Source organism: Marmota monax, unplaced genomic scaffold (assembly GCF_021218885.2).
Source record: "Marmota monax isolate L192 unplaced genomic scaffold, Marmota_monax_Labrador192_F-V1.1 WCK01_AAM20220418_F8-fsc00228, whole genome shotgun sequence".
In the NCBI taxonomy this organism is placed as follows: Eukaryota; Metazoa; Chordata; class Mammalia; order Rodentia; family Sciuridae; genus Marmota; species Marmota monax.
This window is the reverse complement of record NW_026695240.1, coordinates 783,850-803,364: the sequence shown is the minus strand read 5'-3', so window position 1 is coordinate 803,364 and position 19,515 is coordinate 783,850. Positions and strand designations below refer to the sequence as shown.

Sequence of the window (19,515 nt, the reverse complement as noted above, 5' to 3'; positions counted from 1 at the left end):
GTTGTCTACAGACAACAGCAATTACAGAACAATCAGCTGCAGGGAGCGACTGGATCAGTCTTTTAATAGAAAAAATCAACATTCAACAGTAGCAACACACATCTCTTGGAATCCAGACAGCTTTGAGCTTCAGTTCTTCACCTTGGGAGGTGGCCTGTGTGCAGAAGATAGGAGATTGGGGATGGGGAGATGGTGTCACAGCTTGTCATCATTTTGGGGGTCCCCAGAACCATGGCACTGCTGGTGCCTGGAAGGGAGGTCTCTGTCCCGGTGGATTACTGGGCCCCTGCTCACCTGTACACACCCACAACCACAGCATGGTCTCTTTCATAGGGCTCTAGGGTCAACTGTTCCTGGGGCTTCATGTTCTCCTGCTGCATCTTCTTCACTTCAGAGGCAAACACGGCCTCAGCTGAGGCTGTGGAGTCAATGCAGTTGGCCTACAGAGGAGGAAGGATTTGTGGTCTGCAGCAAGGCAGTGGGCTTTTTCCCTTTTTTCATGCTTTTTAAACCAGAAGTATGTCTTCATCAAGTGAAACCCAGGCTTGCAAATGTGGTCAAAGACTTAATTAAAATAAGTTTTAAATATGGTTCTCTGAAGCAGGATGTCCTATTTATCTAAAAGTCAGTGTTTAAATTTTAAACCCAGCTTTTTTTTTTTTCTCACCTACTTCATCTTAGTAATATTAGTACGAAGCTGGGAACAGTAAAACCAAGGTCACAAAAGGCTAACAAATGGTGAGTCTGGTAAAAGGCACATGGCGGAGTTTTTATCTCAAAACATTCTGAGAAATGCACTCACTACTAATCCATTTCCCAATCCATGTCAGGATCTGTTTAAACACTTCACATACATCGATTAATTTAATCCTTACACCAACTCTTAAGAAGACAGGGATTTCTATGTTGCAAGAAAAGAAACTGACAAAGATTAAATAACTTACTCAATTGGAATTCAAACTAAGATGGTCATCATGCACATGACCGCCACTCTCTTGCCTCTTTTACCCAAAAGATACCCCCCAGGATGTTGCCACTCTGTTTTAGATTTCAAGCCCCGCACCTTAATGGAAATTACAAAGTGTCCTCCATTGCGCAGGAAGGTGTGGGCATTTAGGGCCACAATCCGGGTCTGGTCTGGCTGGGCCACGTCCGCAAAGATCACATCCACCATTGCTAAGGAGAAAGGACGATACTGTTAAAGAAGTTGGATACATGCTAGATTGTTCCAGATCCTCCCGTGGGGCCTGTGCTCCATTACCAGTAGTTTCCTGGAAGAGTCTCCCTACTTCCAGTCTCACTCTCTCCAAATGATCCCCCTTCCCTCCACAGTACCCTGAGATGGGTCCAAAACTGACAGTCACACCACTTATCCAATCCTCTTAATTGGATGCCATCTACCCAATTGGCCAACTGGGCTGGGTATGGGGGACACAGGAGTCCGACCTGGACCCTGTCCTTGAGGTGCTCTGAGGTCTTGAGGAAGAAAACAGACACATCACGAGAAAGACAAGTAAAGCTGAGTAGTTTAAAGGCAAGAGTGGGAACAGGCCTGTGAAAAAAACTACAGGACAAGGGGAAGGAAATGACTGTGTGTGGGGAAAAAATGCACAGAACGAAAAATGAATGGAATGAAAATATTTTTAAGGCAATGTAACTTTAAAAAAATGAAAAGGTAGTTTAGTGAAAACCGATTCTTTAAAAACTGGGAAAAGCAGATAGCAAATGTTTTTATCAGTTACCTCTGGGGAGAGATTTAAAAGACTTTCCATTTTTATACTATATTTTTAAAAAATAGTTATTAATATTCAATAGGCCCATGTGGGGAGAGGAAAGACAGTAGAATGAAACGGACATTATTACTGTATGTATATATTTGTATGACCAATGATTATGCAACATGTACATTCAGAAAAATGAGAAATTATATCCTATCTATGTATATCAAAGTGCATAAAAGCATTCTACTGTCATTATAACTAATTAAAACAAAAAAGAAATTAAAAAAAAAATTCAATAGGCCCCTCTGGTCCAGGCCACACACAGCTTGTGCTTTCTGGGCTAGGATCTCACCAGACAATAAGGACCCCTGAAAGTGGCTTCTTTTGTTTAGGAACACTGTAAAGATTAAGAAGAAGGGAGGAGACAAGACTGCTTCTCCTATGGCACCAGATATCTGAACCCCTGAAGCAGGGTCATGACTTTCACCACCTCTCCTGGTTCCCCCCCCCCCATTTTTCCATTCCCATCCATTGCTTATCCAATCTGACCCCATCTGAATCTTCCAGGAAACCTGGTTTGGCATGCCTTGCCTGCCTTGGGCCACCCCATGGACCCACTCTCACCAATGAGCATGCGGTATTTGTGTGGATGCCGAGCATCTTCGATCACAGGAATAATGTTGGTCCTCTTCTTGGCCAAGTTAATGAGGTCACGGCCAGATCGGTGAGAGAACTCAACTGCATAGACCAGTCCATCCTAAGATAAATCCAATAATAATCAGCAACAACACTGGTCCTCATCCAGGGAATGACTACTTTGGGCTCATCCACTGCACATCACTTCAGACTCCCAACAAAATCCAACTATTTAAATACTATTATTATCATACTCATATTACAGGTGAATAAACTGAGGTTTGAAGTCACTGGCCAAGAGTCACTCAGTTATCAGCAAAGCTACACAATCCTAGTTTGCCTGATCTGAGAGCCCAGGCTCCCCAAAAATAGGCAACCAAAGCACAGAGATGAAATAACCAGAGCTAAGAGTATTTGAAATGGATCAGGCCCTTATAGGAATTAACTTATTTAACTGTCACAACAACCTCATTCTCCAGAGTATTAAACTGAGGGTCAGAGAGGTTAGGTAACTTGCTGAAAGCCACTTCATCATTAAATACCCAAGAGTCTAGGGTTTTTAACATGCCTATAATCATAAGTGAACAAGAAGTCATGAAATGAGATACACACATGCCAGGTGCCCTCTGTGGAAACCAGTACACACAAGAAATGCAGACTGGAAACTATGAGAACTACTGGTTCTTTCAAGAGAAACTAGATGATCAGATTTTGGGTACATAAATCCCCATTCCCCACTCCTTTACGGGGATTAATCCCAAAGGAATTTTACTACTGAGCTATTATCTCCAGCCCTTTTCATTTTTTTATTTTGAAACAGGGTCTTGCTGAGATGCCCAGGCTGTCCTCAAACTTGAAAAGGTTGGCCTTGGACTTGCAATCCTCCTACCTCAGCCTTCCGAGTGACGGGATTATAGGTTCGAGCCATCACACCTGGCAGAGGACATGAATTTTTAAAGAAGGCAACAAATCCAAATAGTTTGGTATCTATACTCTCAGCTCTGGATCCCACAAATGCAGGTCTTTCCATGCCCATACCACCTTCCTCAAGGCCAAGAACCCAGGAGTGCAGCTGAATGAGCATCTACTTCAGGCTGCTCTGCTGACTCACAGGTACTGTGTCAGAAGGAGATGGCCCAACATCACATATGGTGGGGAAACAGCTAGGACCACTTCAGAGTGACAGAGGAGGTGGCTTTTCCCTCCATCCACCTCTACCTGTCTACTCACCTGGCCTACGATGTCTGACACATGAGAGACGGTGGTGCCCGAAGCTGCTCCGAGGTAGAGCACTTTCGCCCCTGGCTTTATGTGGATCTGGTCCACACCACCCAGGATTGCTGCTGCCAGCTTGGAGCGGAAGGGGTTCCAGGCTCGGTACTCAATTTTGTCATCTCCCTCCTGGGTCAAGAAATATGAAGATGGACGTCAGTGTTGGACTCTTCTATAGGACCCCATTTCCCTTGGTCCTAAGAACCCTCAAAAGAAATGAAGTTCAGTTGTTACACAGGAACTGAACATGGACTCCCAGCAGTGAGCACGACAGGTGTACCCCTGTCCTCGCGTGGATGTTGCTGACTTGATGAGAAGAGGCAGCAGGAGACGGTAAATACAAGGAATAATAGTCAGACCTGTGCACTTATCATTTCCTGTCCTAGCACCTATTTATGCTACTCCTGGTCCCAGGTGCTGGGGACACAGTAGTGAAGAAGACTCCAATCCTGCCCTTAAAGGATTAAGAATACACTGAGGTAACTAACTAAACACAAACTTGCATGTTAGATGGTGAACATGCTAGGAGAGAACACTGAGCCAGGAAAGATGTGAAGTTTGGGAAACACGGCAAAGAACGTGCGAAAATCAGGAAGGGCAGCCAGGAAGGGCTGGGCAGGAGACTGCTGAATCAGTCCTGGAGGGCAGGGGGGGCCATTCCAGCTACGTGGGAAGAACACTCCAGGCAGAGGGACAGCAAACAGGAAGGCCCCAAGCAGGCCCATGGCTGGACACAGAGAAAATGACACAGGAGTAGAAGGCAGGGACTGACGGTAAGGGCTGCTTTTAACAGGCAGGGTGATATGAGCCTACCCTGTCCGAAAGACCAGGTGACACCTAACCAGAGATGCAGATGAGAAGGAAGCAGCTTTGCATGGACCTGGGAGAGGGGAGAGTGGTAGGCCAGTGTGGCTGGGGGTACCTGCGGGGAGAGTGGAGGAGACAGGCTCATGAGCCGGGAGGGGAAGTTAGAATGTGCAGGGCCACAGGAAGGACTCAGGAGGGCCACAGTCCGACTAAGTGTTAAGATGGTCCCCTGGCTGTCATATGGAGGAAACACAGCAGGGGCAGGGAGACAAGACCACTGGTGAACCATCAGCTGGGGCCTGGTGGCTTGGAGAGGGGCCCAGGTCTCACCGAAATGGAGACTCTCTTCTCTCCATACACAGATTCTCCAGGAACCAGATTCTTGGTGACGAGTGCGTCTTCTTTTCCGCGACAAATGAAGACCCCTGGTGAGGGCAGAGAGCGGGGCTGAGACTCCGGCCCTGCCCTGCCCTGTCCCACAACAGCTGCCGTCCCGTCCCCACTCACCCTCATGTCGATGAGGTTCCACCATCACATTCTTTCCTGACTGGTTTCCTCTTTTTCCGCCCCGGCCACGGCCCCGGTTGCCACCAGGCTGGAAGCCTCCACCTACGAGAAAGAGCTGCAGTAGGAGGGGGACCCGCGGTCTCCCTCCCCCCTGAGGCTCGGGAGGGCCCCTGCGCCCCACTCCCCGATGTCACTTACCCCTTCCTCCTCCTCCGCCACCTCCTCCTCGGCCTCGGCCTCTAAAGCCACCTCGACCTCGGCCTCCACCAAAGCCCCCTCGGCCTCCGCCACGACCACCTCGACCACCTCGGTCACCAAAGCCCCCTCGGCCACCGAAGCCGCCCCCACGGGGACTGAAACCTGTAGTGGGAACAAAAACAGGAATCAGGGCCATGAAGCTTAAAAGACTAAATAGCTCTTACCTGGCAGCACCACTCAGGTGGGACACCGAGGAGCAGTGCTGGTGTGTGGCAGGACAGGCATCCAAGAACGTCCAAGCGCAGGAAGTGCTGAAGGAGCCCAAATGCGCGTTGGCAGAATGGACAGACACGACGGAGGAATGTTCATAATCGACAATGGAAATGACCTTCAGTCACACACCACAGACAGGTCAAACTTAGAATTACAATGTTAAGTGAAAAAACAAGTTTGAGAAAGCCACACTAAACACAATATTCTTTTTGTGATGGTCAGTAACAACTAAAGTTAAAGCCGCACTGTGCTGACACATGTGGTAACTGCCCCTGCCCTGGAGGTGAGGGGATCATAAAGGTGAAGTCATGATTTGGGCTACTGACAAGGAAAGAGTTATTATGGTGCAGAGACAGAGGCGGAAAATGGATATAGACGCAACCCCTGCGTGTGTGTGCACTGTGGCCACAGAGTCCCCTAGATCTACCTGACATTGCATCTGGAAGGAAAGTACCAACCCCCAAACAGAGGGCAGTTTAGTGCGATGCTTGCCCAGCTAACTCTTTTGCCTGTTTCCAACATTCTTCCCAGCTCAGGAAGAAAGTGGGGAAAAAAGCAGGGCGTGGTGGTGCATGCCTATAATCTATGCAGTTTGGAAGGCTGAGGCAGGAGGATGGAGAGTTCAAGGCCAGCCTCAGCAAAGGCAAGGCATTAAGCAACTCAGTGAGACCCTGTCTCACACAAAATAGGGCTGGGGGCGTGACTCAGTGGTTGCGTGTCCCTGAGTTCAATCCCTGTTACCAATAAAAAAAAGGATAACAATCCACAAGTGGTTTAGGGATTGTCAATAATATCAGAAATTTAGGGCTGGTGATATAGCTGAGTTGGTAGAGTGCTTACCTTGCATGCACAAGGCCCTGGGTTCAATCCCTCTAGCACCACACCAAAAAAAAAACCAAAACAAACAAACAAAAAAAAAAAACACAAAAGCTTAATAAAAATACATTTGGAGAGACCTTGTTTTTGATATTTCAGGAAACATTGTTCTCAAAGTACAAAACAATGCATAAAGCAGACTGAATTCTTCTGGTGCTAACCAATTCCACATTTGACTTTTCTGTGATGTTTTAAAAGATCTGAAGTACTATTCTGAAACACCCCAAGTTATTTTTTCTTTTCTTTTCTTGGTGGTGCTGGGGATGGAACCCAGGGCCTCACACATGCTAAGCAAGCTCTCTACCACTGAGTTATATACCCAGCCCTTTTTTTTTTTTAAGTCTTATTTTGTGACAGGGTATGGCTAAATTGCCCAGGCTGGACTCAAACTTGTGATCCCCCTGCCCGACTCCAGAATAACTGGATTACAGGTGTGCAGAACTGTGCCAGCCTTCAAAAACCACAAGACTTCTTAAAGCATGGTCAGTTTGAAAATTAGTGATGGTTTAATATTATCTCATAATGTAAATTATTCAATAATAAACTCACTAAAGTTTTTGTAAAGGTACACTATAACCACAGCCTGCCATAGTTTCATGTATCTAAATGGTATTAAAAATGAAAACATAATTTTATTTTTTGTTTTTGCTTTCTTTGAAAGTGTAACAATAGCTATTCCTATTTTTTTTTTAAATTAATAGCTGAATGTTCAAAATTCCCAAACATCACCTAGCGTTACCTCCTGTCTTGTGCTCCTCTGCAGTCTACTTTCCACATAGCAGCTAATGGTTGATCTTTTCAAGACAGCAAAATCAGGTCTCATCATTCCCCTACCCAAATCCCTCCGAGGATTTTCCATCACAAAATGAAATCAAAATTTCTTTCCCTGGCTTACAAAGCCCCAAATCAATGAGTCCAACCTGTGGCTAAATCCCTGAAACTTAAGAGATGCTGATTTAATTGTGCTGGGCATGAGGACTTTTTAGAGCTCCCCAGATGATTCTAACCCCAATTGAGATCCAATAGACCAAGACTCTGACCCCTGCTGATTTCTCTCGCCTCACTGGGTCCCACACTTTTCCAACCAAAGAATAGTCCAGCTTCTAAAATCTCCATCATGTGCTGTTCCCACTGCCCGCTTCCTGAAGAAAGCAGAATAGCTCCCAACTCCCATGCATTCAGGTCTCTGATCAAATGTTCCCGATCCAGGAGGGCATTCCTGGCTGCACTACCCTTACCCTGCTTTATTTCTCTTCATACAGCATACCTACAATTTTATTATTATCATGGCTACTCCTCCACAAGAACCAAGCTCGAAATGCATAAGGATTTGTTTTAGTTACTGTGGCATCCCCAGCACCATATACAACATCTGGCACAAAGTAGTGGCTCAATAAACATCAATTGAGCAACTGTCTAATGACTGTTAAGTTCCTGGGAATTGCTCCAAGGAGAAAGCATCCTCTCCTTTTGTTCAGAGATGAGGTAATCAGGTAGTGACTGGAAGAGCGCTGGTCTCTCCCCAAAGTATCCTATATAGGGAGGGAGATGGCCATGCCACTTCCACTCATGACACTAGAGAGTAGGGGAAGGATCATGATTATCATTTCCTACATCATAAAGTTGTAAAGATTAAATTACTTAATATCCAAAAGCACTTCACATAATACACAGCCCGCACACAGTTCAAACTGAGGGGAGGAGTCCCTCTTCCTACTCTTTAGCAGAGAAATCCATGAGTCTCAACCTAGGCCCCCAAAACAGACATGGCAAGGGGTGCAGCAGGTGCAAGTGTAAGCTTTCAGTCCCAGACACAACGTATCCATATCCTTCAGGTGCTGGGGCTGTCAGAGAAATATACTGAAAGGACTCATTCCTCAGGAAAAAAATACTATACACTTTCCCAGAAAGTCCTGAATTGGGGGCAGGGGGTCTACAGACCCTCTGGTTTAGCATCTGGACTCGTGTCACAGCTTTCCCCAACTGAAATATGGCAATTCCAGCCAGGCCTAGTGGCACACACCTGTAATCCCAGTGGCTAAGGAGGCTAAGGCAGGGGGACCGCGAGTTCAAAGCCAGCCTCAGCAAAAGTGAGGCTCTAAACAACTCAGTGAGACCTTGTCTTTAATAGGGCTGGGGATGTGACTCAATGGTGAAGCACCCCTGGGTTCAATCCCTGGTACCCCCCACCCCCGCCCCAAATGGCAACTCCATCCTTCAGTTATATACTCCAAACTTTAATTAGCCTTCACTCCTTTCAGACTCTGCACACAATCTGTCGGCTCTCTCTTCAAATTATATTCCCAAATCAAAATGCTTTGTCAGCAAGTCCATTGCTTCCATCCTGGTCCGAGCCACATCTCCTAGATTTGGGGTATAAATGCCACTGATGTGCCTGATTTTACCGTAAAGTCGTTTCCACACAGATGCAAAAGAAAGATCCCTTTAAAAACATCAATCTCACTGCATCAAAATCTCCCGAAGGCTTCCTCTCTCACTCAGGCTAAAAAGCTGACCCCAGACAATTTCTACAACTGCACATTTTACCCTGCAATAGAGAAAAGCCGGGTGGCACGTCCTCCATTCCTTGGGAAAATCACACAATCACAGTCCACAGGACATATGCAGGCTTGCTGGGGTCTCAGGATACACAGCCTAGCAACTACTTCCCCCTCAGTAAAAAGAAAGGGAGTTCATGTGGGGTATGGATCCACAATGCCCTTGTAGATGCCTCATCTCTCCATATATGCACACACACACAAGAAGAAAACAAAACCTGAACTAGAGAAACAGACCCTCTTGGCAATGGTGAAAAACTCCCCAAACTTAGTGGACCCAGTTCTCACACTGAAGAAAAGTAGGTAGTGGGCAGGCATGATTTAGGAAGCTCTTAGACACTAGGGAGAGAAACACTAACTTTGTTCCCCTTGAGAAAGTTAAGGATGACAATTAAAGCCAATATCATGATTTGTCAAGCTGTACTACTACCCCGTTGGGTGTGGTAGTCCACGCCTATAATCCCAGCAGCTCAAGAGGCTGAGACAGGAGGATCCTGAGTTCAAAGCCAGCCTCAGCAACAGGCAGGCATTAAGCAACTCACTGAGACCCTGTCTCTAAATAAAATAGGGCTGGGGATGTGGCTCAGAGGTCGAGTGCCCCCGAGTTCAATCACCAGTACCAAAAAAACAAAAACAAAAACAAAAACTTGCTTAATCCTAACAGGGTGCCACTTTCTTGATGAGAAAGCTGAGGCTCAGAGAGGAAAAGCTACTTGTCCAAGGTCACACAGTAGGCTAAGAAAGTGAACCAGAAACAAATAAGGAACTGAGGTCCTTCTGTCCAAGCCATAACTCTCATTCCACCGTAAGAGGGGTGGTGAGGTGGATCCATCAGAGTAACAAGGGAAACAGAATAAATAAAGACCACTAGTGTTCTGTGCCTACCCTCCCTCCACCCGCTAATGCTGGGCTTAAGTTTCTCTAACTGCAGAGTTGCGAATCCTAGGCCCCTAAATCTCCATCTCCGGGATCCGCCCCCCGGCCCCGTTAAAGCGTGGAGAGCGGGAAAATGACAAGAGAGGGCCGCACACTAGCAAGCGGTGGTTCTCATCCACTCCGGTTCTCTCTGAGGAGCAAGTTTGGGAGGCAAGAGGATGGTGGTGACGACAGCGACAGGGGAGGAGACGGAGGAGTGAGCTTTCCAGACCCAGTTCCTTGTCCCAAGATCAGAACTCTCCATCTCCAACCCAAGCCAGATTCCCAAACCCATGCACAGATGCCTGCATGCAGACTCCGGTTTAAGATCCTCAAGTGTCTCTCCCGGCCCAATACCCAATTACCTCTAATGGCCGCATCTACTAGACATCAAACCCCAATCCCAGGACCAAGACCCTCGACTCACGACCGAAGCCAGTCACAAACCTTCAGACCTCCAGGGATCAGGATCGATCGCAGGGCAGAACCAGCATCACCTCCCCACACGAGACCGGACCCCAGGCTCAGAGCCCAGGCCCAGGCCCCATCCCTCCGATTCCGGCCTGGCACCCGGATTCCCGTTGTCCCCAGTCCTTGAGCCCGGACCCCACTGCCAGCCCGCACCTGGCTTCATGGCTAGCGCTGGAGTTGCGCGGATCGGGGAGTCGGCTGCGTCCCTAACTCCACGAGTCTGGAGCTTTCGCACGTGGAAAGGAGCGCAGGCGCGCGGCGGCGTATGGCCCGTGACGCAACCACGTATCCCCGCCCCCTGGCTCACCGGCCCCGCCTGGAACTCGGCTCGCGTAGTAGGCGGGGATTCCCGGGCTTCTAAGCGCCCCTTCGAGGCCCCGCCCCCTCTACTCGCTTCCTGCGCTCTGGGCTGCGCTTCCGGTATCCAGCTTCCCTAGAATGCACACTCGGCTAACCCAGGCTGTTACTTTTTTTTTGTACCGGAAGATGAGCCCAGTGGGTGCTTAGCCATTAAGCTGCACCCCCAGTCCTTTTTAATATTTTATTTAGAGACAAGGTCTCACTAATTTGCTCAGGTTCTTGATGAGTTGCTGAGGCTGACTTTGAACTCGCTATCCTCCTGCCTCAGCCTCCCAGGGAGCTGGGATTACAGGCGTGCGCCCCCTGCCTGGCATCAGAGCTCTTACTGAGGCCTCAATGCGGGCTCTGCTCTCTCCCTCTCTTCTTTATTCCTAGCTCCCTAAGGCTCCCTCTGTACTCAATATGCCTACAACCCCAAGAATAAGCAAGCACCTTTTCTGAGTTCCCATTCATACCTTCGGAAAACATTCACTGTGGACCTTGTATGTTCCAGACACTATGAAAGAGGCGCGGTGGCGCATGCCTTTCATCCCAGCGACTCAGGAGGCAGGAAGATAGCAAGCTCAAGGCCAGCCTCAGCAATTTAAAATCAGCAAAAAATAAAAAGGGCTGGGGAAGTGGCTCAGCGGTTAAGTGCCCCTGGGTTCAATCCCTTGTTTAAAAAAACTTTTTTTTTTCTTCAAAACTGTGGGATGAAATAGTTGAGTCTATTCTGGATTTCTAGGAACTGCAATAATTTAAATGGGTCCAATTCAAGATAGTGTTACCTATTTCTTACAGAATTTACTGTTGGCCTTCTAGTTATTTATTTTTTTTCTGAAGGACAAAATTACTCAGAGTACAGTGCAGATTTGGGCTGCCAACCTTGTTTCTTGGAGTCCTGGCACTATCTCCTGGTTCCAATGTATTTCACCTGCCAACTTACTCTGTCGACTTGAAATTGGCATTTTCAGCAAGTAATTAGTGAGTGCCTCCTGTCCCTTCTTGTGCTAGGGACACAGTGTCGACTGAAACAGCCCCAGGCTCTGTCCTCCTGGAGCTGACAGTCCAGTCAGGAAACAGACTGGTCTCTGCACAGTGTAAGCCCAGAGCCAGGCCAATAAAGGAAGCACAGGCAGACAGGGTAGGACTGAGGTGAGAGAGCCACTTGGGGCTGTTTCTGATGCTCCCCATCATCTCATCTTCCTCTGAAGCTTTCTTTTACTTTCTACCTCTAAGTACCACTTGCTTTCCCCTGATGGAGCTTTCCATGCAGAGGACTTATTTCCCTTCCACCCTCATACCCATTTGATCTGTAGATGGGATAAGACCCCCTAGCTCCTCAGTGTCATTTTTCTTTTCTTTTTTTCTTTTTTGGTTCCAGGGATTGAACCCAGGGTCACTTAACCACTGAGCCACATCCATGGCCCTTTTTAACATTTTTTATAGAGACAGGGTCTCACTGAGTTGCTTGGGGCCTTGCTGAGTTGCGGAGGCTAGCTTGGAACTCATGATCCTCCTGCCTCAGCCTCCCCAACCACTGTTGATTACAGACGTGAGCCATGGTACCCAGCTCCTGGCTGTCATTTCTAAACCCCCCTCTGTCTCCTCCCTAAGGAAACTTTGAAGTTTTCCTAGCCACATTGTAGCAACTGCTTTATTACTGCCAACTCTATCAACTCCCAAGCCACTTCTGCTCTTTGCAATTTTAGCTCCCATGGGACTTACTGCTACCTATGCTGCTCCCATCATTATTTTTCATGATTTCCAAATCCAGATAGATGATCTTTCAACCATTCTGGCCTCTCAGTGCCTTGACCTTCACCCCCACTCCCCACCCCTGCCCAGTGATCCTGTATTCCACCTAGCCCTTCTCCCCTATGGTCACACTTAGACCTCCTGCAGGGGTCAGGCATGGTAGTGCACACCTGAAATCCCAGCAACCAGGGAGCCTGAGGCAGGAGGTTCACAAGTTGGAGATCTGCCTGGGAAACTTTGTGAAAGTCCGTCTCAAAATTTAAAAATGACAAAGGGCTGGCGATGTAACTCAGTGGTAGGGCAGCCCTGGTTTCACCAGTATCAAAAACAAAACCAAAAACCTTGTGCTGAGGACACAGTGGTGACTGTGATAGCCCTAGAGATTCCAGATGCTGAGGAAGAAAGAACCTGTGTCTAAACAGTGCCAGCCCTAAAACTATAGCCCCTACGGGAGTTTAGTTGGGGCCTCTTGCTTTCCGTCCATCACCTCCTATGTCTCCACCTCACTCCCTCTGAGGCGAATGCTCCCATTGATCCTTCCTCCCCAGCACTCCATTGAGCTGCCTGCCTGTTCATTGTCCTCACCCCACTGTGACCACATTACCCTTTACCATCCAGATTCCCCACCATCACTATTGCCACACCTTCCCATTGCCAAACTGGATTGATAGCACCCCCCTAGTTACAGCCCCAGCACCCTGGCTGTTGAGCGAAAACCACCCGGCCATGTTGCCTGGTTCATAATAAATCTTGAAGCTGTTTTCTACACTTGTCTTCATTTCTTCTCATCTTTTCTCTTGGACCCATTTTAATCCAATTTTTCCCGCCATCATCCCACCAAAATATTTTTCTTTAGATCACTAAGGACCTCCCTGTTGCTAATGCCAATGGTAAATCTTCTTCCCTAATTTTATTTATCATCAGTAACATTTGACACTCCCTCTTGCTTAATATGCTTTTTTTTCCATTTGGCTTTTGGAACCTCCCCTGTATTTTCTCAGTGCCCTCATCTTCCATTTTTGACTTATTGGTTGAATTTACACGTTAAATCCGCACTCCAGCTTTTTAAGTGTGGTCAATCATTCTGCTTTAAAGAAGAGGAAACGAGTCAGAGAGAAATTTAGGACATGGCTAGGATTATAAATGATGAAGTCAGAATCTAGCGATCTCTCCTTCATCTGTTTCTTTCCTCCCTCCAATCGTTTGTCCTTTCACCCATCCATTCCTCTAATCATCCATTTCCACATCTTCCTGTTTCCCCATTCACCCTTTTCCCATCCCAGCCACCAGTAGATTCATCTACTCATGCATCTAAGCATGCATGCACCGCTCCTCTCACCCCCAATGTTCACTTCCCAGATTCCCCTCCTGTGCTGGAAGGAAACTCAGGATGAGAAAGCATGAAAAAGAAACATCAGCGTGCAGCTTGGCTTGAGATATTTATTCAGTGCTCTCACGTTGGGCCTCAATGGCTCAGCAAAGGGGTAGAGCAGGGTAAGGGCACACAGTACATCCTTTCACCTCCAGAAGGGTCAAGTCTTGAAGTCTTCATTCCCAGTGGATGATTCATCAGTCATAACTGCAAGAGACAAACACTCAGCACCTCCTCTAACGGACTAGGCAACCCACCCAACCTGCCTGCTTCCCAAGAGGATCCAGATCCTCCTGCCCTCAAGAATCCTGGCTCCAACATGACAGCCCTCACACCAGCCCTCACCATTGGGAGAAGTCCTTTGCTTTCCATTTCTCCATTCCTGTCTCCGTGGGCACATCATTGGTATGGACCCCGTCAAAGTTTCCGCAGGCCCCACACAGCTTGCCAGAATGCTCATCACCAACCATCACAGCCAGCTGCCCATTGGTCTCAAGTTGGATTTGGACCCCTCCCTTCTGGTTGACTAGCATGGAGCCATCGGGTGTCTGCCTCACAGACACAGATGAGAACACTTCTGCTGGAAGATCCACTGGGAGACCATTCACCTGGTAGTGGGAAAAGATGGAGGTGAAGCCAGAGCCACAGAAGAGCTGGGGTGTTATGAAGATGGAGAGTCCAAGCTAGAGAACAAAGCTCAAGGTGCTAAAGCAAAGATGCAGGTGCACTTGATGCAGGAATGACTACATCAGAAGACAGCTGGAGATCTGAGCGGATGGGTAAAAAGGGTGGAGAGTAGATGGACGAGAAATGGACTGAGGGACCCACATAACATCCCCAGGTCACAGGGGAAAAGCACTTTGACCCAGATAGATAAACAAACAAACCTCAAGGTCATCCTGCTTGATCCTAGTCTTCAAAAGAAAAGAAACTTTGAGTCTATCACTGGTTTCCTAACAAGAGCAACATTATCCTTTATTTTTGTAATGGTGACATCTGAAGGTAAGTAATGATCTTAACAAGTATGAGAGGAAATTTTGTTTCTTTGTCATCAGCTGCAGACTCAGTAACCTTGTGAATTTCTTCTTTAAAAAATGGTTGTCAATTTAGTGGATGAATGAATCCTTCTAATGTGAACTTGCCATAGCAAGTTCTTTGAAAGAGATGTTCTCTTTTCCCCAGATGCTCTTGTTTCTGGGTTTTCCTGTCAGATAACTGGAGAGACAGGTAGATAGATAGGTAAAAGTAGATACAGATCTGATGGACTGATGCATGGAGGTGTGGGTGGAAGGAAGGAAGGAAGGAAGGAAGGAAGGAAGGAAGGAGATAGGAAAAAATGGAGGATGGAAAATAGATGCTGGAAGGAAGGAGAGGCAGTGAGATAGACGGAGACTTGGTAGATGGACAGTCTCACCAGCTGCAACCTGGATCAGAGTCGTTTCTCTTACCAAGCACAGTGTGGCACAGAGGAAGGAAGGCTGAGTTTTTTCACAAAATCAAACTTTTCCTTCTAGATGCCCTGAGCTGGGTACTGGAAAAAAAAATGGTCATCAAGATGGCCAGGATCCCTGCTCACATAAGACTTATAATCTAGTAAGGCTGAACACTTGGGAGTTTCCTTCCAGGGAGTCTGAAATTTTGGTATGCACTATGCAGAGTGTGCCTAGGTGACCAGACCCCTGTGCAAACCCTAGGAGACGCTAATGAACTTCCCTGGTAGACAGCATTTCATTTTACATGTTTTGTCACAGAGTATCGCTGGAGGATTATGCACACCCCGCATGATTCCAGGAGGGGAGAACTGTGGGAAGCTTGGGCTAGGTTCCTCTGGATTTTGCTTGGTACATCTTTCCTCTTTGTAGATTTTCCTTTGTATTCTTTCATTGTAATAATTCTCAGAAATACAACCATATGCTGAGTTCTCCTAGTATATCTGTGAAACTGGAGATGGTCTGGGGCCATCTCCAGGGGAACCCTGATGGTCATGTGACCCCAGACTGACCATTCTCAGCATTCCATCCCTAAGGCTGCAGTGATTGATTCCAGGCATAGGCATGAGTCCAAACGGGCCCAGAGAGACAAAATCTTGGGTCTTTTGTTGAATCAATTTCTGCTGAGGTAGCTAAGCTGATGGGGCATAGCTTGGGGAAGTTGGAGGGTTATCTTCCTATGAAAGGAATGAAGCTGATTTGGTGAACAATAAGTCTAAAAAATAGAGGTATAAATTCCTGATAATATTGCCAGGGCACCTGGATCCAGCCACTCCTGAGGCTCTTTCTCTGGATTTTCTAGCTATGTGGGCCAATCAATTAATTTTTTGCTTAAAGCAATTTGAGTCTTGATTGATACTAAAACTATTAAGTTACTTGAGTGTGTTTTTGCTTCCCAAGAACTCAACCCTATGAAGGCACTAAATCTGAAGTGTTGAGACAAATACAAATTTAGAGACCATACTGCAGAGATCTTGATAAGGAAAACAGCAGGGCAGCCAAGGAGCCAGGAATGTAGAAGAACATTGCAACAGGAAGAAGGAAAATCCAGGGGAGACATCCCACCTTCCATGCCCTGACTTACCCACACGCCCTTGCCTGGGGTCACAGTGACAATACCCTCTTGGAAGAAGATGTGGAACTGGCTCACGGTTTCAGGCTTTTCATGGCAGGGCTGGACATTAGCAACCACACGGTACCAGGGGATGGTCGGCCGTAGTGTTGGGCAGCGGGAAGATATCTCATAGACACCAGGGGAGCTGAAGGTACTGTTGGCCCCATCGAAGGTGGTGATTTGGGCACCCAAGGAGAGGGTACAGAGACCTTGGGCAGCCTGGCATTTCCGGGATCCTTCCTGGATACCGCAGACATGGCCTGCTGGACAGCCAGCTGCCTCACATGTCAGACCCTTGCTTGAGGAACAGGAACAGCGCTCACTGCAGTCTGAGGTCAACAGGGAGGAGTTCACCTGTGCACAGAATGGGGCCAGGTTAGGGTGAGACAGAGACTGCAGCAATGGCCACAAGCCCCCCCCATCCTCTACTCAGGCAGGGTGATTTTGCAAAAGACTCTAATTAAGAAATGAAGTGTGTTTCTCCTATCCATGAATCTAGGTAGGCCTTAAGACTATGCTTGGTCAATCAAATACAGCAGAAGCCATGTTGTGCCAGGTTTGTGTCTAGACCTCAAGAGGCCTGACCGCCCCCACACCCCGCCCCCACACTCTCTCTGTCTCAGGAGGCTGAAGCAGGAGGATCACAAGTTCAAAGCCAGCCTCAGCAAAAGTGAGGCTCTAAGCAACTCAGTGGTTGAGTGCCCATGAGTTCAATCCCCGGTACCCTAAATAAGTAAATAAATAAAAATACTGGGACAACAGATGAAATTTGAATAAAATCTACAGATTAGTACTGAATCAATGTTAACTTCCTGTTTTTTAATCTTTTTTTTTTTTAGTTGTAGTTGGACACAATCCCTTTATTTTATTTATTTATTTTTATGTGGTGCTGAGGATTGAACCCAGCTCCTCACATGTGCTAGGCGAGTGTCTACTGCTGAGCCACAATCCCAGCCCCAGCTTCATGGTCTTGATAATTATGTGTCATATAAATGAATTTCCTTCATCTGAGGAAACACATGGTAAAGTACTTATGAGTAAAAGAGAATTACATTTGCAACATTTTCTCAACTGAGAATTGAGAGAAAATAATAGATATATATTTATATTCAGAGGATGATAAAGCAAATGTGGCATAATATCAACAAATGAAAAACCTCACTGAAGGGTATACAGGAGGGCTTTGTACTATTCTTCCAATTTTTCTTTGGCTTTTTTTTTTTTTTTTTTTTGTACTATGAATTTAATCCAGGGGCCCTTTACCACTGAGCTACATCCCAAGTCCTTTATTTTTTTTTTTAAATTTTATTGTGAGACAGAGTCTCACTCAATTTCTGGGGGACTCACTAATTTGCCAAGGCTGCCCTTGAACTTGCAGTCCTTCTGTCTCAGCCCGGCAAGTTGCTGGAATTACAGGTGTGTGACACCACACCCGGCTTCTTATATTTTTTCTTAAGTTTGAATTCATCAAAAATAAAAGTTTGCCGGCATGGTGGCACACACCTGTAATCCCAGCGGCTTGGGAGGCTGAGGCAGGAGGACTGTGAGTTCAAACCCAGTTTCAGCAAAAATGAGGCACTAAGCAACTCAGTGAGATTTTGTCTCTAAATAAAATTCAAAATAGGGCTGGGGATGTGGTTCAGTAGTTGAGTGCCCTTGAATTCAATTCCTGATACTGATAAATAAATAAATTGATAAATAAATATTTGAAAACCTTGAAAGAAAAAGGTCAGTGTAATGAATAAAATAAACACAGTCATCCCTCAGTTCCAGGATCCAGAGGCGCACCTGTAGCTGCTCAAGTTCCTTATATAAAATGGCATAGCCCTGGCATATAACCTGCGCACATCCTCCTGTGCACATTAAGTCTTCTCTAGGTTACTTCTCGTGCCTGGCACAATGTAAATGCTACGTAAATAGCAGTTGTACTGCATATATTGTTTAGGGAATAATGGCAAGAAAAAGTCGGCACATGTTGTCAGAACAGATGCAACTTCGTTTTGAAATATTTTCCATCTGTGGTCAGTTGAATCCATGATGTGGACACTGCACACAGAAGGACTAATGGCACTGTGCATATTGATGACTCCCACATTTCTATCTGTGGGCCATGCGTCTCCCCCTGAATGCCAGATTCACAAACCTAATAAAACTTCCATCGCAGACAGAAGGCACAGGTCTTGAATAGGGGAGCAAGGGCAGAGGGGTCAGGGCTATGGGGAGGTGCAGGCAGAGGGTTGGAGTGAGATGAGGAGGCACGGGGGCGGGGGTGGGAGTCCAGATGACCTAGCTGAGGGGTTTTCTGGATGGCTTCTAGCAGGTGGTGAGACCTGAAGGAAGAGTAGGAATTTGGATCCACTTGGAAGTGGTGCAAGTTAGAGCCACTTGCTTTCTCTACATCACAACTTCTTTATTTGTAAAATGGGGGAAATAGCAAGAAGAGAGAGGCAGAGGGAGATTTTTGTGGCCCACGCACAGGAGAGGAGGAAGAGATCAGAGTGCTGTGGCCACAAACCAAGAAATGCCTGTAGTAGGAGAAGCAAGGATCAGATATTCTGCCCTGGAGCCTCCAGAGACCTCACCACCCTACCAACACTGTGATTTCAGCTCAGTGATTCTGCTTTCTGACCTCGGACCTCCAAACTGTGGAAGAATTATTTTCTCTTGTTTTAAACTACTGGGTCTGGGATAATTTGTTACAGCAGCTTTAGGAAACTCATACAGGTTCTCCATATCAAGTCACTCAGCCAGGAAATGGTGCTTGTGCCTCTGTCCCTATCCATGAGAAGATCACCACAGAAGCTCTGAGTCTCCCTCAAGCTCCTCCAATCACCCCTGCCCACCTCAAGTCCCTGCTCACCGGCAAGTATCGGTCTTGATAGGTACAGCCGCAGTCTTGAGTAGGGATGCAGACACCCTGGGAGAGCAGGAATCGGTCATCACATTCGCAGCCCTCAAAGCAGTGGATGGTGCAGCCCGTGAGGCCGGAGAGAGCCGCACAGGAGCTTTGGCAGTGGTGAGTGCACATGGAGTAGTGGCTGTGGGCTGGGCACTTGAGAGCTGCAGAGACAGGGGCAGGATGGGGTGACACCTTCAGGAGGGCATGGAATACCTAATGGGACATTCTGCCCACCCAGCCCTGGGTGGGGTGATGCTGAAGACAATTGATGAAGCCAACCCTGAACTCTGTCCTACAGAGCTCACATCT

The 19,515-nt window shown here is 47.1% G+C and overlaps 2 protein-coding genes across 2 annotated transcripts in view; both read right to left on the bottom strand.

Annotated features, from left to right (window-relative positions):
* Window positions 1-37: 37 nt before the first annotated feature.
* Window positions 38-10,514, bottom strand: Fbl (fibrillarin). The gene is made up of 9 exons (XM_046440272.1): window positions 10,388-10,514; window positions 5,142-5,303; window positions 4,944-5,045; window positions 4,767-4,861; window positions 3,588-3,758; window positions 2,346-2,478; window positions 1,064-1,176; window positions 295-440; window positions 38-154 (listed from the first exon to the last, which is right to left on the bottom strand). The coding sequence occupies exons 1-9, from the start codon at window positions 10,395-10,397 to the stop codon at window positions 130-132; spliced, it is 957 nt and encodes a 318-aa protein (XP_046296228.1). The 5' UTR covers window positions 10,398-10,514; the 3' UTR covers window positions 38-129.
* Window positions 10,515-13,751: 3,237 nt separating this feature from the next.
* Fcgbp (Fc gamma binding protein) overlaps window positions 13,752-19,515 on the bottom strand; it is a 36,344-nt gene continuing 30,580 nt past the window's right edge. Inside the window, exons 18-21 of the mRNA XM_046440264.2 lie at window positions 19,168-19,367; window positions 16,278-16,661; window positions 14,049-14,311; window positions 13,752-13,910 (exon numbers count right to left, since the gene is read on the bottom strand). Coding sequence (XP_046296220.1) covers window positions 13,901-13,910; window positions 14,049-14,311; window positions 16,278-16,661; window positions 19,168-19,367 — 857 coding nt within the window. The 3' untranslated portion in view covers window positions 13,752-13,900. The remainder of the gene's footprint in view (window positions 13,911-14,048; window positions 14,312-16,277; window positions 16,662-19,167; window positions 19,368-19,515) is intronic.

Excerpts from the sequence above, each read along its gene's own strand:
- Fbl (XM_046440272.1), bottom strand. Across the intron at positions 3,759-4,766 it reads AGAAGAGAGTCTCCATTTCG|GAGGGAGATGACAAAATTGA; the intron begins GTGAGACCTGGG and ends TTCTTGACCCAG. Across the intron at positions 155-294 it reads GTGGTTGTGGGTGTGTACAG|GCCACCTCCCAAGGTGAAGA; the intron begins GTGAGCAGGGGC and ends TTCTGCACACAG.